Genomic DNA, 19,180 nt, shown 5'->3' on the forward strand with positions numbered 1-19,180 from the left:
CACATCACGTCTTGTTTGGCAAACTGGATTTGTGTGAATGTGTTTGTAAATCAAGAGCACAAACCCAAAAAGTATGGAGTTCCGAAACATTTTACTAAGAGCTCCTGTGTGTAAATTTAAGTAAGAGAATGAATTAAATGATGAACTGGTTAATAATAACAAAATTACTTGACAACATTCCTCTGAGTTTGAAGCTAAAATAAAACTTAGGAGTCGATTCATTTTAATTAAATGTAATGGAACACAAATCGATAAAAAAAAGACAAATCAAATTATCCATTAGGGCAAATTCACATCGTCCCAAAGCTTTTATTTTTAAAATGTAATTTGATTCAAGTGAACATTTACATAAAGGCCTTCTTGTTTATGAGGTATTTATTTAAGTGACCAATTAAGCCACTAATAACAAAGAAGCCAATAATAAATGGAATATGTTGTTAACAGTAGGTTGATTGGTTAAATGAAGCCCAAAGACAAAGTGGTTAATGAAGATGAAATCATTTTAAAATATTATTTAAAAAAAAATATAGCTTATACTTTTTAATTATTTCAAGTATAAATTATTTTTTCTTAAACAACACAACTTATACCAACAGATTAAAAAGGTGTTTTATGGAATATCTGACCTTTTAAGTTAAGCTTTGTTCCTCAATTAAACCTGATTTTGTTCGAACTGGATTTGTGTATTTAGAGATGGGGAAAAGAAACGTTTTGAATGTCCACTGAGAAGAATTGAGTGATCTAGGTTCTTTCTCTCTCTCACACTCTCACTCTCACACACACACACACACACTCATCCACTGTGGCTGTTCAGCCAGTCGTTAAGAAGAGGAATATTTCTATCCATCCAGCGAATATTCTCCTGGATACTCTCCAGCGCCTGCTGGATGCTACGCAGTCCTGCCCCCATGTCTACCTGCAGCGCACTGAAGAAAGAGCGTACCTGTAGGAAATCAGAATCAGGAAAAAAAAGAAAAGAATCTTGTCAGTGTGTTCAGTTGCTTTTGAAATATTAGTGCAGGAAACGTTTTTATATGATGTCGCTATTCTGCACGCACCTCCTCAAGCATCTCCTTGGTCGAATACTGATCGGTTACTCCGATAACCATACGTGAGACTGAAGAGGAACCAAGATCAAACCTGGAAGAAAACAACTAAGTTCAACACTTCAGTACTCTGTATGCTGGTAAGAAAGAGATCATTTGAGAAGAAAGGAAATTATTTCTTAACTCTGAGGAAGGCTTCCCTTTTGAGTTTGGTTCCTCTCAAGGTTTGCTTATTAGGTATAAATATAAATGACAACTTTATTATTCTTAATGTTTAAACTCCTTTAAAGCTGCTTTACAGTATGTCCATTGTTAAAAGTTCTTATACAAATAAAATTGAATTGAAATAAATTTTTCTGATGCTTTACCCTTAAAATATTCAATTTCATTTAAGTTCTAGGGCACTTTTAACAACGGATATTGTCACAAAGCAGCTTTACAGGAATATAGAAATTCAGAATATAAATAATACATTTTTAAAATGTAAATTTATGTTTAATGAGCAAGCCAGAGACTAGACTGGCAAGAAAAAAATGCAGATACGAGTCAAGAGCTTGACATTAAACATCAAAGTGTGATCTCTGGATTTAACCATGGCATGGTTGGTGATGCCAGATGGGCTGGTTTGAGTATTTCAGGAACTGCTAGAGTTCAGAGGCTCTGCAGACTGACCAGCTTGATCTGAACTGACTATCTCTGAATCCTCAAAACTCTCAACACATCAAACTGTGAGGTGGATGAGCTACAACGGCAGAAGACCACATTAGGTTCTACTCCTTTATCAACCTTTCACGAACATTAAAGGTGTGTAAATGTTTGAGAAAGCTAAATTTTCCGGAAAAGTACAGATTAAATTTTCCGGAAAAGTACCAGTGTGTGTATACTTTCAAGATTGCATGAAAGAGGGAAGCATGAAACAAGGGTAAAATCTAAAAAAAAAAACCCAGAAGCGGTAGTTACAGTATTTTGACTCAACAATTAATAAAGAAAGCAAAAGCTAAAAGGCAAAAGTAGAAGTTATTTTAAGTCATTGCTATATATATTTAAATAGACTGCATATAATATTTATACTAATAAGAGAGCACTCACTCCGGATAAGGCTGTCTGTATACGTAACAAAAATATACAATTTAGGCTCAACGGTATGATTTTGAGAAGAAGAAACCAATCATGGAAAGTTTTTACATTAGGCAGTAAATTTATGAGTAAAATCAGCTTAATAAATAAGGCCTGTTGTGTTTGACGTTTTTTTTCTGGAAAGCACATAACCAATGTAACTTTTGTTCTATCCAAAGCCTGCTTCCAGAACCGTTATTTCTGTCACTGACTATGATGTTGTTTAAAATAGGAGTAAAACTCATTTAAATATTATAAGGCTACAGCTTTGTGTTTCATTTATTCATTTCCAGGAGGCATTTTATCCTGGTCAGGGTTGTTGTTCTTGTAGATCAGAAGCTTATCCATTAACACTGAGTGTGAGAGGAGAACGTACACCAAGTGGGATGCCACTCCGTCACAGAGCCCCATGGACACATACCTTCACACAAGGGAAAAAGGAGAACCTGGAGGAAACCTAAGTCTATGAGAAACACCACACCGTCCAAGCTCAGAATCAAAGTGACCCTGAAGCAATGAGGCAGCACCACAACTCACTGTCACCATGCTTTCCATAAGACCCAGTTGATTAAATCCAAATAATAATCAAGTACCAGATATAAGGCAGTGATTTTTTAACAGTTGTGACCAGGTCGAGTCTTACACAGCTCTAAGATTCTGCTCTCTGCTGGAGGTCTATTCTGCTTCACTTTAATATTGCTTATCTCTGGGTTCTCTGGTTTCCTCAGATCTCCTCAAAACATGTCTAGGACCTTGACCAGGATAGAGCAAACTGAAAATGAATGAATGAATAATACAATCTACAGTAAGTAACACACAATATGGTTGTGGGTCATACTTTGTACTTACTTCTTAACCAGTTCTTGCCAGTTTGCTCTCAGGAAATTCCAGGCCAGTTTATACGCTTTTGGGTTTTTACTGACACTAATGAGAAGTGATGGCAGCTCATGGGTTTTCACAACATCTCCTACAAGACCCTGCTTCATTAGCCTGGGTTTAGAGAGCAAGAGAAAATCACAACGTTATGAGTAGCGTCTCACTATTATTGTTAATATGTGATGATTGTTTTTTTTTTATTCATTAATTTGCATTCAGAGCATCAAATTTGTACCAACCACTCTAGCTTGTGAGCCAGTGGGCTGTAGGACAGTGCTGCTTTAATCTGACTCTTCTCCGACGGATACATCGTGTAACGGTACATTTCCATAAGGAAGTCCCAACCTTCTTCTGTTTGAGCACCCTCAGTGTATACAACCAAGCGAATATCAGCAGGCAACCTGCAGTTTCAAAGCATAAGGCATGAATAATCAGTGCATTTTTTTTGTACTAGAGATACAAGGAATTAATTTCTTGTTATTAGTGATAACTGACCTCATGTTGCCACCTGACTCCTTCCACTTGAGGAAAAGATCCTGAGCAGTGCTAACGCATGGCGCGTAACGGCGCACACAGGCAAAGAGAAGCAAATAATTCCGCAAGATCCTTTCTGACACTGAGCCCTCATCACTCCAAGTCTGGGTATCAATCAGTCCCTGGAATAGGTTCACTAAGTAGGCCTTTAAACAAAAGTTTAACAGTCTTTATTTCAAAATGCTAAGATTTTTGAATTGTATGTTTAATGGTCTGTATTAGGTTTGATTAAATAAAAAAAATAATAAAAATGTTGCTGTCCAGCAGCTTCTTCCTTTTCAAGGTTGCATCAGTGGATCATCTGATCCACATGTTTAATTTTGGCAACGAGAGTTAAACCCTCAGTGCCTGTGTTGTTTCCTGCCTGGTAATTGATCCCAGGCCACAGTGGTGAGCGCACGGGTGCTATGGGTCAAACTGTTACTCCCTCTCCCAACCACCAGAGGTAACCTTTGATGGAGCACTGAGCACTTCCAGGTTTTGGGCATTTAAACAGATTGCTCACCATGCTATAAAGCGAAGTATTGCCTCTCGTGCAGAACAAGCCTTCTGTCTGATTGCTACTCTATGTTCTCTTGGATTGCGTATTTGGGATTATTTACCTCACAGACTGATTGTTCTGGTCATTGGATAACTGCCTGTTTTTTGGCAAATAAAATCTGCTTATGGATTCTTCTCATCCATCTATATACTATAATACTACAGTAATACTGACAGTAGTAGTAGTGGTAGTGTTTGTAGCACTAAAGAAGTAGTGGTGGTAGAAATCATGGTAGGAGGACAATAGAAGTGGTGGTAATAGTGGTACTAGTACAACAGGAATTCCTGTGGTGCTGTGGCTTTGTTGGTTAAAGTGCCTGGCTAGTAAACAGGAGATACTGGGTTCAAATCCAAGCAGTGCCTGACTTGGCTGGTGGTGTAAAAACAACGCCTTTAATCCCTTTTTTTAGGGCAGTCGTGGCTCAAGTGGTTAAGGCTCTGTGATGTTGATTGGAGGATCTGGGTTTGAACCTCAACATTGCCAAGGTGCACCTGTTTGGCCCATAAGCAAGCTCCAGGTGGCACTGTATCATGGATGACCCTGTGCTCTGACCCCAACCTCCAAAAGAAAGAATTTCACTGTGCTGTAATGTATATGTGACGAAATAAAAGGCTGCTTCTGTTCTATTCTAAAGGTAATAGTGGTTGTGGATGTTGTAGGAAGTAGTAGTAGATGAACTTTAGTGCTATAGTAGCACTAAACAAATACCCCACCTTCAGCTGGTACTCCAGAGCTGCCATGTTTCTCTTTTCCATGAGTTTATAAAGCGGGACGAGTTCACTGAAGCCCTGCGTCACTGGCATTACCTCAGTCTCATGCTTCAGGTACAGACTCAGACTCAGTGCCTTATCCAGGGGAACTTTTCCAATTCTGAGACAAATAAAATCTTTATAAGTCCACAGTTGCAATGCCTTTCAATGGAAGCTAACGCTAAAACTGAAAAGAAAAAATCGCTCTCACTTCACCAGCTGGAAGATGTCGTGAATGAGGCTTGCTCTGTCGTTCCCACTTAAAGCTGTGTGATTACGCTGAAGCAGCCTGATTAAAGCTTCCCAGCCCATAGCGTCGTAATGGACAATATAATAACCTCTCATGTCCACATTGAATTTGATCCACTCCACTTCTGCTGGCAAGTACAATACATCTGGAGAAAAAGGTGACATGTTTAAACATTAATGAAAACGGAAATTGTTTTGTTAATTAATTATACCAATAAAACGGCACCTACCGTTTCTATTTTTCAGAAGAAAACGCTGGACAGAGCTGGAGCTGCTGGTGATGTAGGTCAAAGGCACTTGCCAAAGGAAGCTTGTTTAAGACAAAACAATCCATTTGGTTATGACATCGAACCAATTTAAATTATAATGAAAAAGAAAAAGAAAGTACATCTTACCTTGAATTCTTTGATGTATCGTCCCCTTTAAGGAACCTCTCCTGGTTTAGTTTGACCTCTCGACCGTTAACCTCCACAGTGATAATAGGGAAACCCTCCTGCAGTGTCCAGGTATCCATGATAGCTTTCACATTCAGGTCATCCTCCGTGTACCATTTCTATTCATACAGTTAAAATTCTATGATAAGACCAAGATGTGTATATAATTCATAATAAATACATATTTAATAGTTATGAGGCTCTGGCAGCTACAACGATACTAACATAGTAGATAAAAGAGCTCAGTGGGTAAATATAAGCTATTATAAGATTATCAAGAGCCACTTCACAATGACATACAGATGCGGAAGATCTGGACTTGCTGTCAGTGCAGAATCCATCTGTGTTGACTGTCCCAAAGTCAAAATCATCTGAGTCACAGATCTGAAAAAGCCACATATAAACACCAATAAAAAAGATTTGGTGTATCTCTCTCTATATATGTGCCTAACATTACTGAAGTACTTAGAAGCTCAGCTTTGTAAAAATTTGTATGTTTAGCCTTAGATATATGGGGGTTTCTAAAGGCAAGACTTCAGCTTCACCATGTCTATGTTAATGTCATAGAAACATCCACCAGCAGCAAGCAGAGGCTACGTGGCAGAATACAGTGACAAAATAAGCAAAAGTCTGCAATGAGCATCAAACAATAAACTTACGTTTGTTAGACTGTCCCAGAGATCAGCATTCACTGTATTCTGGAAGCTGTGTTTCTTCAGGTAACGTATAATCCCAAGATTAAACACTTCTGGGGTCAGAAAATCTCTCAGCATGTTCAAAACACAAGCCCCCTGACAGCATATACAACAAGGAACAAAGTAATATTTGACAGAAGGTTAAACATTGATATGAAAAGAATATATCAGCTGTTTGTATACCTTCTGATAGGAGACATCATCAAACATTTCTCGGATCTCTGCTGGATTTTCTACCGGGGTAGAGATGGGGTGCGAGGAGCTTAAAGAATCTACAGCCATGGCGGTGAAACACTTCTCTAAGAAGTAGTCATTCTGAAGCAGATACACAATCGATGAAACAGTAAGAATAAACCAATGACACTGTAACATACTGTTTATCATTCACTTAGGATTGGAGTGGATCAGAAGCCTTATAATCTTGAATATTGCCTCTTACTCTAAAGGTGTGATCAGGTTGGATGAAAAGTCATTTGCATGACTGGCAACCTGTATTCAAGATTGTTGCCCATTTGCCAGGTTTTACTACTGTGTGAGCTTCAGTTCCTTGAATATTAATAATGTAGAGATGAAAACCACTCAGCCTCACCACTTGCAGCTCAGGATAAGTGATGTTGGTGGATACAAATTCCATGAACTTGGCAAAGCCCTCATTTAACCACAAGTCATTCCACCACTGCATCGTCACCAAGTTACCAAACCACTGAGGAGAAGCCGTGTTCAAAGCAGTTTAGCGTTGACCAACAGAGCAATGATTTTACTACAAAATGAAGAAAAAAAAATTAAATCTGCAACCTGATGAGCAAGCTCGTGGGCAATAACCTTTGTGATGCCCAGTTTGGTAGACGTAGAAGACCTTTCAGGGTCAAAGAGGAGCCCGGATTCTCTATACGTGGTCAAGCCCCAGTTCTCCATAGCACCGGACTGAAAATCTGGAATTGCTGCAAGATCTGAAAATAACAGTGCAATGCTTTACTTGATAAGAAATAATATAATCAAACCAGAGTCTGAACGAGTCAATCAGAAACTAGTGAATTAATCAATCAATTACAAGTGTGTTAGACCTCAAAAATCACCAACCTGGCTTTTACAACCTGAGTTAAGCTCCTCTATGATATAGTAACCTGATACAAAATGAACGTTCACCTTGTTTGGGAAGTGGATACGAGATGCCAAAGAAATCATCATAAAAATCAAGTAGTGTTACTGCCGTGTTGAGGGCATATTCTGCCTGGTTAATCTTCTCTGGAACAGTGTACACAGATATCTGCATAAAAAAAAACAAAAACATGGCCATTAGAAAGAAGAGCAAAAATATTCACTCAGCAGTGGAAGGTGATAAAAGAAGCAAGTATCACTGACTGACCTGAACACCATGCTGACTTCTCTTACTGATAGAGACAAAGTCACAAACAATAAAGGCCACTAGATAAGTGCTCATCTTCACACTCATGTCATAGTGGTCCTCCAGCAAGTCTGCTGCGAGTGACACCGTTTTCAACTTAAAAAAAAAAAAAGAAATGATCATTGATGCATTGTAGACATAAATACAAGGGAACAAATTTATGGCAAAAAAAAAGTAAAAATTAATTAATCTGTGATGGGATGGCTACACACAGCCACATTCTGTACCTTGGGCATGTTTGAAATGGAAATGTGCCTTGGCTCCCGGCGTATACGAATAGAAAAGTTGGCTTTAAAGGCAGGTTCATCAAAGCATGGGAAAGCAGCACGAGCATGTGTGGGCTCGAACTGGGTGGATGCCAAAGCCCTGACAAACACAAATCAACAAATCATTTGTACTTCAAAGTACAACAAACTGATAAACTGTTAGTTTTCTGTCAGCAAATTAAGAATTAAACTAAATTCAACATAACATCTAAATTCACAGTGTGATACCAGTTGAATTTACGCTTCAAACTTGTCACTTAAGTTAAAGAAGTATAATAGATATTTACTTAAAACACAGAAATTAGGAAAACCAAATGCTTGGTTTTGGTTATTGATGGTAAGTTTATGCCCTTTTTGGCCAAGAAACTAAGGCACCCATGGTGGTGGTGAGAAGGAATCGATGGGTGGACTTTATCTCATAGTAACAATATTCCTAATCTCTCACATTAGCCAGAATGATATTAACTGTGATGATTCAAACGAGCTAAATGCTAATAGTTATCTGTCACGATGCCAGCTGATGGATATTAAGTCGGGTCCTTTTGTTGAGATGAAGAAATGTACCTTTAGAAGAAGAAGCCTTTATTGTGTCGCATAAACATTACAGCACAGTGAAATTCTTTCTTTGCATATCCCAACTTTGGATATTGTGGTCAGAGCACAGGGTCAGCCATGATACAGCACCCCTGGAGCAGAGAGAGTTAACGGCCTTGCTCAAGTGCACAACAGTAGCAGCTTGCAGTGCTGGGGCTTGAACCCTTCAATCAGCAGCCCAGAGCCTTAAACACTTGAGCCACCACTGAGTTTGAGTGGTGAGGGCCTTAAAATCAACATAAACGCTGAGGATGAGAAGGATTATCCTCGCTAGATTTCACCTTCCTTCTCATTTTGAGCCCAAAAAAAACTTGAATAAAGAACAGATACTTAAAAACTGGACTTAAGTACAATAATTGTATTGTATTACTTCCCATTGCTGTTTAACAATAATTCCCTTGAATACTGACTAAAATTTACTAATTAATTTATTTATCTTTCTGGTCAGGGTTCAGTTCAATTCAATTCTATAGTATTTTATTTGTATAGCACTTTTTACAATGGACATTGTCTCGAAGCAGCTTTACAGAAATAAACAAATTTAGACGAAAACGACAAAGTTAAAATAGATGAAGACGATTTGAAGAAGACACCATGAGAAGAACCAGACTCAAAAGAGAAACCATTCTCATCTGGGTGACACCAGAATGTGTGGTTAGAAATCATTTCCTTTCTATAATTGAAAAGTACTTAGGAATTGTGTTTTTGAGATTTTGATCAGTGTAATTTCTGAATTAATTTAGATTTTACAAGAATTCCTTACTTGTAGTGCATACTAGGAAAACTAGGAACAAAGTGGGTATACGCTTAGACAGGGACACCAGTCCATCACAGGACACCCTTTACACACACGATCATTCACACCTAAAGAAATTTAATGCAGCCAATCTATTTTCTGGCATGCTGGGAGCTGGGAAGAAACCGCTAGCCCTAAAGGAAACGTCTCATATCCAACATGGATATGAGAAGAACATCCACAGAAGCTTCACACCATCTATAATCTGAACTCAGGACTGAATCGAGGACCCTGGATCTGTGTGACAGCAACCTGGTGTAAAACCGTGCCTTAAATAAGATTCATATCATACATAAGACATTCATAAAACCTTAATAAAATGCATTTGTACCTGACATCACCACTCCGTGTGGTGTATGAGCCTTTATAAAAGCCATGAAAACTGTTGGACAGGTTCGCCGAGAAATCTAATTGGATAAGGTGGATGCCTTTTCTAAACGTAAAGTCCTGAGAAAACAATGCAATCTGCTCAAAGGGTTCAGACTCGTAGACGTGAAGAAGACGAGCATTATCAGACAGCACAACAGCTGCTTTGGAGATGTGAAGGTTTTTGCTGTGAAGAAGAATGAGCTCGGTGTCCTGCTGGACGTCCAGCTGAATCTGGACACTTCCAGTAAAGTTAAGGAAAGTCAGGTTGGGGTGGATTAGTAAATTGTAATGTATTGGCTTTACACTTTCTGGTAATCTCAGTTTCCATGGAAACCTGGAATGGTTTGTAACATATGTGGTGTTTTTTGAGTCTCTGGATTCAGTAGACGGGACGAGAGAAAGGGAAATGAAGAGAAAGCAGATCTGTAGCATCATGTTGTTGTTGCTTGAGAAATAATTTATCTCAGGAGGAAGTAAGAACTTGAGCTTTGTCTGCAGATCTATTGGAAAAAGGGCAATAACAGGGTTTATATGAGCTCGAATTATATTCAAACGACGACCAAACTTTAATCAAATATCAGTTAGATGTATGCATTAAAATGAAATAATAAAAAAAAAATAATGAACACACCTGAATGTTGATATCCCTGACAGCCATGCCGTGGAAACCGAAAGTGAAAGAAATTTACGCCAGACTTTCCTGAGTAAAAGCCGGAAACGAAGGTCATGTGTTTACACTGCTATCATAACATAACGCCACATTCACTTATACTGTATATATATCACGTGTGGAGGAGAACTCAGTAATGACAGTCCTGTGTTTAACCCCCGAACTGGACACAAAACACCACCATTTACACAAAACAGCGCCCTCTTCTGTTAAAAGGGAATATTTTACTGTTTAACAGCTTGTGCTACAAGGCTGCAGCAACGGCGGCCATCTTTATTAGTGCCCTATATAAATAAACCATAAGTGCAAAACACAAACTAATGAAAAATACTAACCAAGTTAAAATGGCAGTTAAGCAAACAACAGGACTTTGGGATGCAAATGAAGGCAACAAAAAGGAACTGAGTGTCATGTGACTGATCATGTGACAGTGTTTGTGGTCATACATCATGGGAAATGGAGTCCAAAGCCAACTCAAGTCAAAAAGCTTTTATTGTCATTTCAACCATATATAGCTGCTGCAGTACACAGTGAAATGAGACAACGTTTCTCCAGGATCACGGTGCTACATAAACAAAGACAGAGCTATAAGGACTTAGTAAGTAGTCCTAGATACATAAATGCATCTGTGTGACCTGGGGCAAACAGTGCAGGACAAGACAGAAAGACAATGCAGGACAAAAAATACAAGACATTACACAAAAGACAATACACAAAAACAACGCCGACCAGTGTAAATACTGCATAAATAATGTATATATTGATATGTCCAATCAATATTGCGTGTGCAGAAATACTGGAATGAACACAGTATTATAGCAGCAGTTACATGAGGTATTGTAAAGTATTGTGCAAAACAGCAATCAACTGAAATGTGATGTAGAAAGTGAATGTGCAAAGAGCAAAAAACAGTGTGTAAACAGTTTGATATGTATATTTGGATGTACATTGGAAGAGTGTGTATTTGGTGTAGGACTGTTAGTCCATACAGCTGATGTGCGTGTGTGTTGTACTCGTTACAGTTCCTTTCAGTTATTAAGCAAAATTAAACAGTCTTGAAAATCGTTGAAAATAGAAGCTGTGAAGCTGTGACTTATGACTTTTCAAACTAATCATTTACTACAGATGCAAATTACTGTTTAACCCCTTACTAGAGCACCACCCCAATAGAGTCACTGGGTCTGCAGAACCATCGAACCCAAGTCATGCTTCACATGCATGGGTTAGCAAGTCAAAATACATGTATGCACTACATACTGCATATTATAGCACAGTATTATCACTAGTGCTAAGTATTTAGACTTAATAGCATAATTACTACTCCCACAATTGCTATTAATTACTCTAGCCTTATTATTAGCCTTAGAGGCTTTTCACATATGGTCTGTTTCAGTGTTTCAATTCGTCCCAGATTGATGATGAAGGGTTTTCTGTACATGCACAGGAAACATTCACATACCTGTGATAACAATAAAGCCCTGACTTAATAAGCATAAAATACAAAACATATGAGCAACAAAATATACCTAAAGGAAATTTTACTGCTAGGCTTTGTGTACCATTTCAGGGGAAAAACTTTTAGATTTATTTTGTTGTTTAACCCCAATTATTAAGTTCCTATTTTTAAAACAATATATTATTGGACTTAATTTATAATTAATACAATAATTTATAACCTGGATTTATATATTCCCGTAAAGCTGCTTAGTGACAGCGTACACTGTTAAAAGCCCTATACAAATAAAACTGAATTGAACTGAATGGATTTATGCTGGATATGACATGCATTGACAGGTGTAAATAGGCTATGTAAACAATTCTGTTTTCAGTATTATGCTACCTACCTTCAGAATCCTCTAAAATAAAATTATTGCTGATTCATTAAAAAAGCAAAAACATCTTGGTAAGATCTTCTGACTTGGCATTTGACTTGAAATTAACTGCAGACTACAACACTGGTGAAATATCTTGTGCTTTTTGAACAGGCCAGTCTTACTGTTCTGAATATCAATTGACTACATTTAAAAAATAATAACAGCTTTGTGTTTCTGGAATGAAATCAACGTGAGTAATGTTGGTCAACAGGGAGCAGGTTGCTATACATCAGTGCCACTAGCGTAAATCCCAGTGAGTAACACCATAACAACCTCCATGCTGAGATTTTTCCAGGAAGCTTGCCAGCTGTACAGGAGATCTAACATCTTGGGAAAATGTGTAGTAAATAGTTATGTCTCCTGCTGCTACCTTCAACCACATATTATTCAGCCTGTATTAATACAAACATTACATATTGTAACACAATGGTGTAATATTTATAGAATTTATGGGATAAAACATCCTCTGAGTTAGAGTATAAGGATTGCAATTGATGCCCAAAGATCCTTTACTTGCTTCCTTAATGTCTCTCCAAAGGTTTGCATTACACAATGCAAGACCACAGACAAGCTCGAGTTACTGATTTCAAGGACAAGTGCTACTTAGTGTCTGTATGTAAAGACATTTAGCTAAGTCTCAAACTACATTTTTGCGGACAGTGGTGGCTTAATTAGTTAAAACGCTGGGTTGTTGATTGGTGGATCAGGGTTCAAGCCCCAGCTCTGCTAAGCTGGTGCTGTTACCCCTTTCTGCTCCAGGGGTGTATCTGATCCCAACCTTCAAAATTGGTACAGTATATGTGAAGTAAGAATTTCACTGTGCTGTAATGTATATGTAACAAAAATGAAAGGTTTCTTCTTGAAAAGTAGGTATACTGTATCTATTTTATTTACTGCTTGGAGCCTATCCCAGGTAAAAATGCATGGGACACCATGGATGGGGTGCCAACTATTTATTATCAAATATTTCTGCTTATTTATGGACTATTTTTTGATTGGCATAACGCAAATAAGGAAAATCCCAGGTTTATATTAAGGCACTCATACACGCTTACACCAGGACTTGTATAGTGGCTGCTCAACATAATCTAAGAATAAAAGTTATTAAAAAAGGAATCTTGAGCTTCAGTACTTTCTAACAGTCAATAAGGGATTTTTGCCATGAGATTGGGACAAGCTTTTTTTTGAGTCTAATTAATATAAAAAGTAAGCACCTAATGAGTCTAGTAAGGAAGCTGTAATAATGTAAAGGATCACGTTTTGCTCATGTTTCACATCACATTTAACTAGAAACTGATAACCAGCAGAATATAATGGGTGGCTTGTAATATAAGTGGAATAAAACACTTTAGAACATGCTGTTATCAGAAAATAATCAATTTCCGGGTCATCATATTTCTTCAAATTGAACTGCATCACAGAATCGTGTTATTTCTCATCTTTTCTGTTTACTTACATCATATATTATAAAAATATTTGTATTAAATTCCAAACTGCCATTTCTATTACTATTCCTAGATGTAGTCCTTGCTTTACTGTTATAATAACCTCCTCTTTTTTGGGAAGGGTTTCCACTAGGTTTTGAAGCATGGCTGTGGAGATTTGTTCAGAGACTCTGTCAGAGCATTACTGTATATGGAGAAACAAATGCGTACACTAATTTTGTGTTAGTTTCATTCATTCATTCATCTTCTACCGCTTATCCAAACTACCTCGGGTCACGGGGAGCCTGTGCCTATCTCAGGCGTCATCGGGCATCAAGGCAGGATATGGCAGGAGTGCCAGCCCATCGCAGGGCACACACAGTTTCATTCACTCACGCACTCACACACTATGGACAATTTTTCCAGAGATGCCAATCAACCTACCATGCATGTCTTTGGAACGGGTGAGGAAACCGGAGTACCCGGAGGAAACCCCCGAGGCATGGGGAGAACATGCAAACTCCACACACACAAGGCGGAGGCGGGAATCGAACCCCCAACCCTGGAGGTGTGAGGCGAACGTACTAACCACTAAGCCACCGTGCCCCCGTGTTAGTTTCACATTTCACAAAAATGTGAATATATTCGCCAACAACAATTCACAAAGTCACAAGAGTTTTTAAATGTTTTACGTTTTACTGCAAATTATCACATGCTTGTATATAGCTTTGGGTTTGTTTGTGAAATTAGTGTTTTTGTAAAGGACGTTTTCTTCAGCCAATCAGATGAGTTTTCCATCCACCCAGTCATAATTCACTTTGCTCAATGCTTTGACTCAAGAAGCATAACTTTTCATGTCTTCTGTGTAATGTGTCTTAATCCGTGCACATTAAAGAGCAGTTTCATCATTCCAAGACTTGCTGTTGAGCTTATGGTAAAACCTTCAGGTTAATTCAATTAAATTCAATTCAATTTATTTGTATAGCACTTTTAACAATTTCCCATTGTCTCATCTAATTGTTATCATTTAATGATAGATACTTTTGCTGTACTTAATGATGTGGCATATGAACCTGATATCAGGCTGATATCCTGAGGTCTGTGTTAGAACAGAGACTCGGAGAAGGGTGCAGTTGCAGGTTAACTTGATGTTTATTGAACAGGCAAACAAATCCAAAATGTTCTTAGTGTCATAAATGTAACGTGGGGGGAAAGTAATAGCAATGAAGCGTGAATGAAGCGTCAGTAGTTTACAAGGAAGCTTTGCAACTCATTTAAGGTTGTTGGCTTGACCCATTGATAACCTTTTTGGGATTGACCACGTTAACCACTGCTGTATGTGCTGGAAAGTCATAATTGCATGCATTGGTTTGACCTGGAAATTTGCTGTATTTTAAAATGTCCTAAATTGTATTTATCCTGACAAAGTGTAGTAATAATAATAACTGTAAACATATCTATCTATCTATCTATCTATCTATCTATCTATCTATCTATCTATCTATCTATCTATCTATCTATCTATCTATCTAAGAATTAGATTATAAATGTGTGAATTGCTGTTTGTGAATATATTCCCAGTATTTTCTGTGAATGTGAATTAGCTAACAGATTTGTGAATTGGATTTGATAAATCTATCAGGTTCAGACTATTCCATTGCATTAGCCGGCTTGGACAAAGAAACATTATTTTTTAGAAAACATATATAAGATAATTGCATATATTCATATAGTCTTATACAGGTTATTTTGGTTAATGAATGATTGTGTTATAACATTACAACTAGTAGCCAACTGATCTTATTAAAGCCTTTGTAAATTTGCACATCAGCATATGTGCAGCAGCATTAACATGCTTGAAACAGCCTCCAGTCCTCCATAACCATCTGCAGTTTCGCATGTTCACATGCGCAGAATGATGACGCGTGCCTTGATGTTGCCATGCACATTCAACACACACAGCAACAAGGGCTAAATATAGCCTGGCAGCACAGCCGTGCACTGGGATCATGGTTTTGTCCTGTAAACACAGGATCCCTTCATCATGAAACAACCCCCAGCACACACACACACACACACACACACACACACACACACACACACAAACACCTACGCATTGCATTTTCTGTAGTAGTAGTAACCATTTCCTGTGAAACTCCTATGAAATGGGTTCAAATTCAGTGCCCTCAAAACACTTATTAGGTTAAATGTTTTTTTGCTACAAAAGAAAGAAATACTAATAACTCCATTACCTCTCTTTTTTCTTGCATAATATTATAGTGAAATCCTACATGCAGGCAGATATAGAAGTGTGCTGCTTTAACCTGCAACCACATTGTGTGTTGACTGTTTTGAAATGTCCTTGAAACACTTAGGTTTGATGAAGCACACTAAACATTAACCATGCCCCTCTATTCACTGCTAAGCCAGATTATGTTCTAATTGCGTTTATCTCACAGCCAATAATTCCCTAGATACATGTGCAATCGCAGTAGGAGCCTTAATTTTTTGTATCTCAGAGAACACACCGTGCACTATGTTTCACTTCACTCTAAACAAATCGAGGTTGATTCTAGTAATTTTTAGGGCCATGAGTTTGATAATTACAAATTACAAGTCACCCTAGAGACTTCATATCCGCTCCCATCCCCCATAGCAGAGTTGCACAGTGGGTAAAGCTGCCATCTCACATCTCCATCATCCCTGTTGAATCCTGAGCTCAGGTTTCTCTCTGGTGTTTTGTATGTTCTCTCCATGTCTGTGTAGGCTTCCTCCAAGTACTCCAGTTTCCTCTTACCTTCCAAAATTCCCCCTAGTTATGAATGTGTGTACATGGATTAGCACTGCATTCAGGGTCCAGTGTTCCCAGGATCTATCATGCCCCTGTCCATGATAAAGTGGTTATTATACATGGATTAACAAATAAATAAATAAATAAATAAATTATAGGGGGGCACGGTGGCTTAGTGGTTAGCACGTTCGCCTCACACCTCCAGGGTTGGGGGTTCGATTCCCGTCTCCGCCTTGTGTGTGTGGAGTTTGCATGTTCTCCCCGTGCCTCGGCGGTTTCCTCCGGGTACTCCGGTTTCCTCTCCCGGTCCAAAGACATGCATGGTAGGTTGATTGGCATCCCTGGAAAATTGTCCGTAGTGTGTGATTGCGTGAGTGAATGAGAGTGTGTGTGCCCTGCGATGGGTTGGCACTCCGCAGGGTGTATCCTGCCTTGATGCCCGATGATGCCTGAGATAGGCACAGGCTCCCCGTTACCCGAGGTAGTTCAGATAAGCGGTAGAAAATGAGTGAGTGAGTGAGAGTAAATAAATGATATGTCACTGCACAGCTTGGAATTTAATTTAGAGACAGTACTTTAGTACAGTGGTAGCTGGATGTACATTTATAGTAGTATTTCCATCCTTTACAAACCTCTGTATTCAAATTTTATTACATTTACCAGACACACTTTTATTTCAGTGACTGACATTTTATACAACTGAGCAATTTGGGGTTAAGCGACCTGGGATTCAAACTCGCCGCCTTCTGATCAGAGGTCCAACGGCTAAACCACTACAATAGCTGAAAACATACAAGTAGCTACAGGCTTTCCTTATTCACTGACATAGCAAGCTGAATCATTTTAACTGCAATCCTGTGCATAAACATAATGACTCATTAAAATGGTTGAACCCTGGAAGTATTACTCTATTAAAAGGGTTAAGGACAGAGCTTCCCATAAATAGTAGAGGTATTTATCTTAATAGCAGGTTTTCCGTTCCTTCAGCTTAAGCACTTATTAGACATCCACTGTTTCCAAGCAGTTTAAGATTCTCCTAGTTTGTGCAAAGATAAAAAAATGTATGATCGGTTCTATCTTATAGTGTTGAACATACAGATGCTTCGTGCAAGTAGCAGAAATGCTCTTATATGAATATGTACGCCTGACTGTCACACCCATGTATGGTTATTTTCCAAGGTATTGACAAACTTGAAAACGCACAATTGTATAAATTGTCTTTTATATGATCTTAAATTCTAGTTTACCTCCACAGCAACCAAGAGCCCTAAACCAATGCCTCTGTGAACAAAGCAAGCTCCATGAAGACATGGTTTGTCAAGATTAATGTGGAAGAACCTGAATGACCTTTGGAATGAATTGGAACACCATGTACAGCCCATATGCTGTTGTTACTGTTGACAAAGCAAATTTTCAAGTTTCAAAATAAAGTGGAAATCCTTTTAAGAAGGCAGAATATTTTTAGAACAAAATAAATGGGGTGTTGTGGTCAGGTGTCCATAAAGTTTTGGTCATATTGTATTTTACTTCCATCTCTTTTGTATAAAGAAGTTGCAACAAAGCAGCTTTACAGAACTCCAGATGTAGATTGGACAAATAAAAAGGTACAAATCATTGGCATGAGATTATCCATTTTATCACTTTTGGGTCAGGGCTCTCACTGGCAGTTTGTACTTTGACTCAATACTACTCCACAAGAATTTAGCAGTAGGCTCAGTGTCCTTATAACCATCAGTGATTTTCTTTGAATCCTGGATAGGGCAGATTGGACAAAGGAGTTTGACCCACTGCTAAATATCTCACACATTAGATTTAGTTCTATTGGGCCTATGAGAAAACCACTAAAAAAAACTTTTAATATTAGGCCCACGATCTTTACACACCATTTTAAAAAATATATATATATCCAGACTACATTCTTAAATTTTCAAACTCAACAATATGAAAGTCTATAATCCCCATTTGTGGTCAAAATTAAATCATATTTAATAAAATTTCCAGACACAATAAGACGTCAGGACCAGGACAACAAATCGTTTACCATCAATTATAAGTTTCTTTATTCTGGTACAAACATACATAGCATTTTCTAAATATAGACTTGTAAATCTCCACTTGAAAAAGTGAGCACCCACAGAGAAATGGATGGCCACCCAGTCTGTGGTCTACTGGAGGCAGTCTGAGGTTAAAAGATAGTCAAGCACCAGCAGGACTGGAGTGTTCACCTCATTCGAGTTCTAGGAAAAATGATCTAGTCTGCCTCCTTACCACTTCAGCATAAATCTTAGCGGGAGGTATGTACGTAATGGGCACACAAAGATAAATTGAGGATACTTAAACCTGAGTAGAAACCATATATGGGCTTGGTGTTGACCTGTTGATCTGCCAGAAAACATTAAATGGAAAAAAAAACAACAACTATTCCTTAAGATTTGTGAAGGAACGTTCCATTAAAAGCAGGGTTCACACTTGCATGTCCAAAAAAAGTCCATCAAGTAATCGCTGAGCTCTGAAGAATTACCTGGAACAGCAACGTGGTTAACAAAATCCAACACATGACACTGGTGTGTTTCTAATTAAAAATTATAATTTAAAAAAAAGAGAGAAAAAGAAAAATGAAAGAATCTATGAAATGTATGGAACTTGCACATTCTCCAACTTTGAAACTCAGGAAGACAAATCAATCCACTATATCAGGTTAAATAGCCATAAACCCATCTCTCTGCATGTATATTGCTTCCTGGCATGACT

General features: G+C 38.1%; 1 protein-coding gene across 1 annotated transcript; it reads right to left on the bottom strand.

Annotated features, from left to right (window-relative positions):
• Nucleotides 1-289: 289 nt before the first annotated feature.
• Nucleotides 290-10,513, bottom strand: erap1a (endoplasmic reticulum aminopeptidase 1a). The gene is made up of 19 exons (XM_060896009.1): nucleotides 10,302-10,513; nucleotides 9,633-10,170; nucleotides 7,873-8,011; nucleotides 7,607-7,741; nucleotides 7,387-7,507; nucleotides 7,036-7,190; nucleotides 6,830-6,943; nucleotides 6,424-6,555; nucleotides 6,205-6,336; nucleotides 5,846-5,929; nucleotides 5,507-5,664; nucleotides 5,342-5,421; nucleotides 5,074-5,257; nucleotides 4,827-4,983; nucleotides 3,534-3,718; nucleotides 3,278-3,439; nucleotides 3,012-3,152; nucleotides 1,059-1,140; nucleotides 290-943 (listed from the first exon to the last, which is right to left on the bottom strand). The coding sequence occupies exons 1-19, from the start codon at nucleotides 10,396-10,398 to the stop codon at nucleotides 794-796; spliced, it is 2,946 nt and encodes a 981-aa protein (XP_060751992.1). The 5' UTR covers nucleotides 10,399-10,513; the 3' UTR covers nucleotides 290-793.
• Nucleotides 10,514-19,180: the final 8,667 nt, after the last annotated feature.

The sequence above is a fragment of the Tachysurus vachellii genome, chromosome 20, assembly GCF_030014155.1.
Source record: "Tachysurus vachellii isolate PV-2020 chromosome 20, HZAU_Pvac_v1, whole genome shotgun sequence".
NCBI lineage: Eukaryota > Metazoa > Chordata > Actinopteri > Siluriformes > Bagridae > Tachysurus > Tachysurus vachellii.

Coding starts and splice junctions, on each gene's coding strand:
- erap1a (XM_060896009.1), bottom strand. CDS start 10,398: ATGACCTTCGTTTCCGGCTTTTACTCAGGAAAGTCTGGCGTAAATTTC. Junction 5,665..5,845: donor AGTCCAGATCTTCCGCATCT/GTATGTCATTGT, acceptor CTGTATGAATAG/AAATGGTACACGGAGGATGA. Junction 3,440..3,533: donor GAGTCAGGTGGCAACATGAG/GTCAGTTATCAC, acceptor TTGAAACTGCAG/GTTGCCTGCTGATATTCGCT.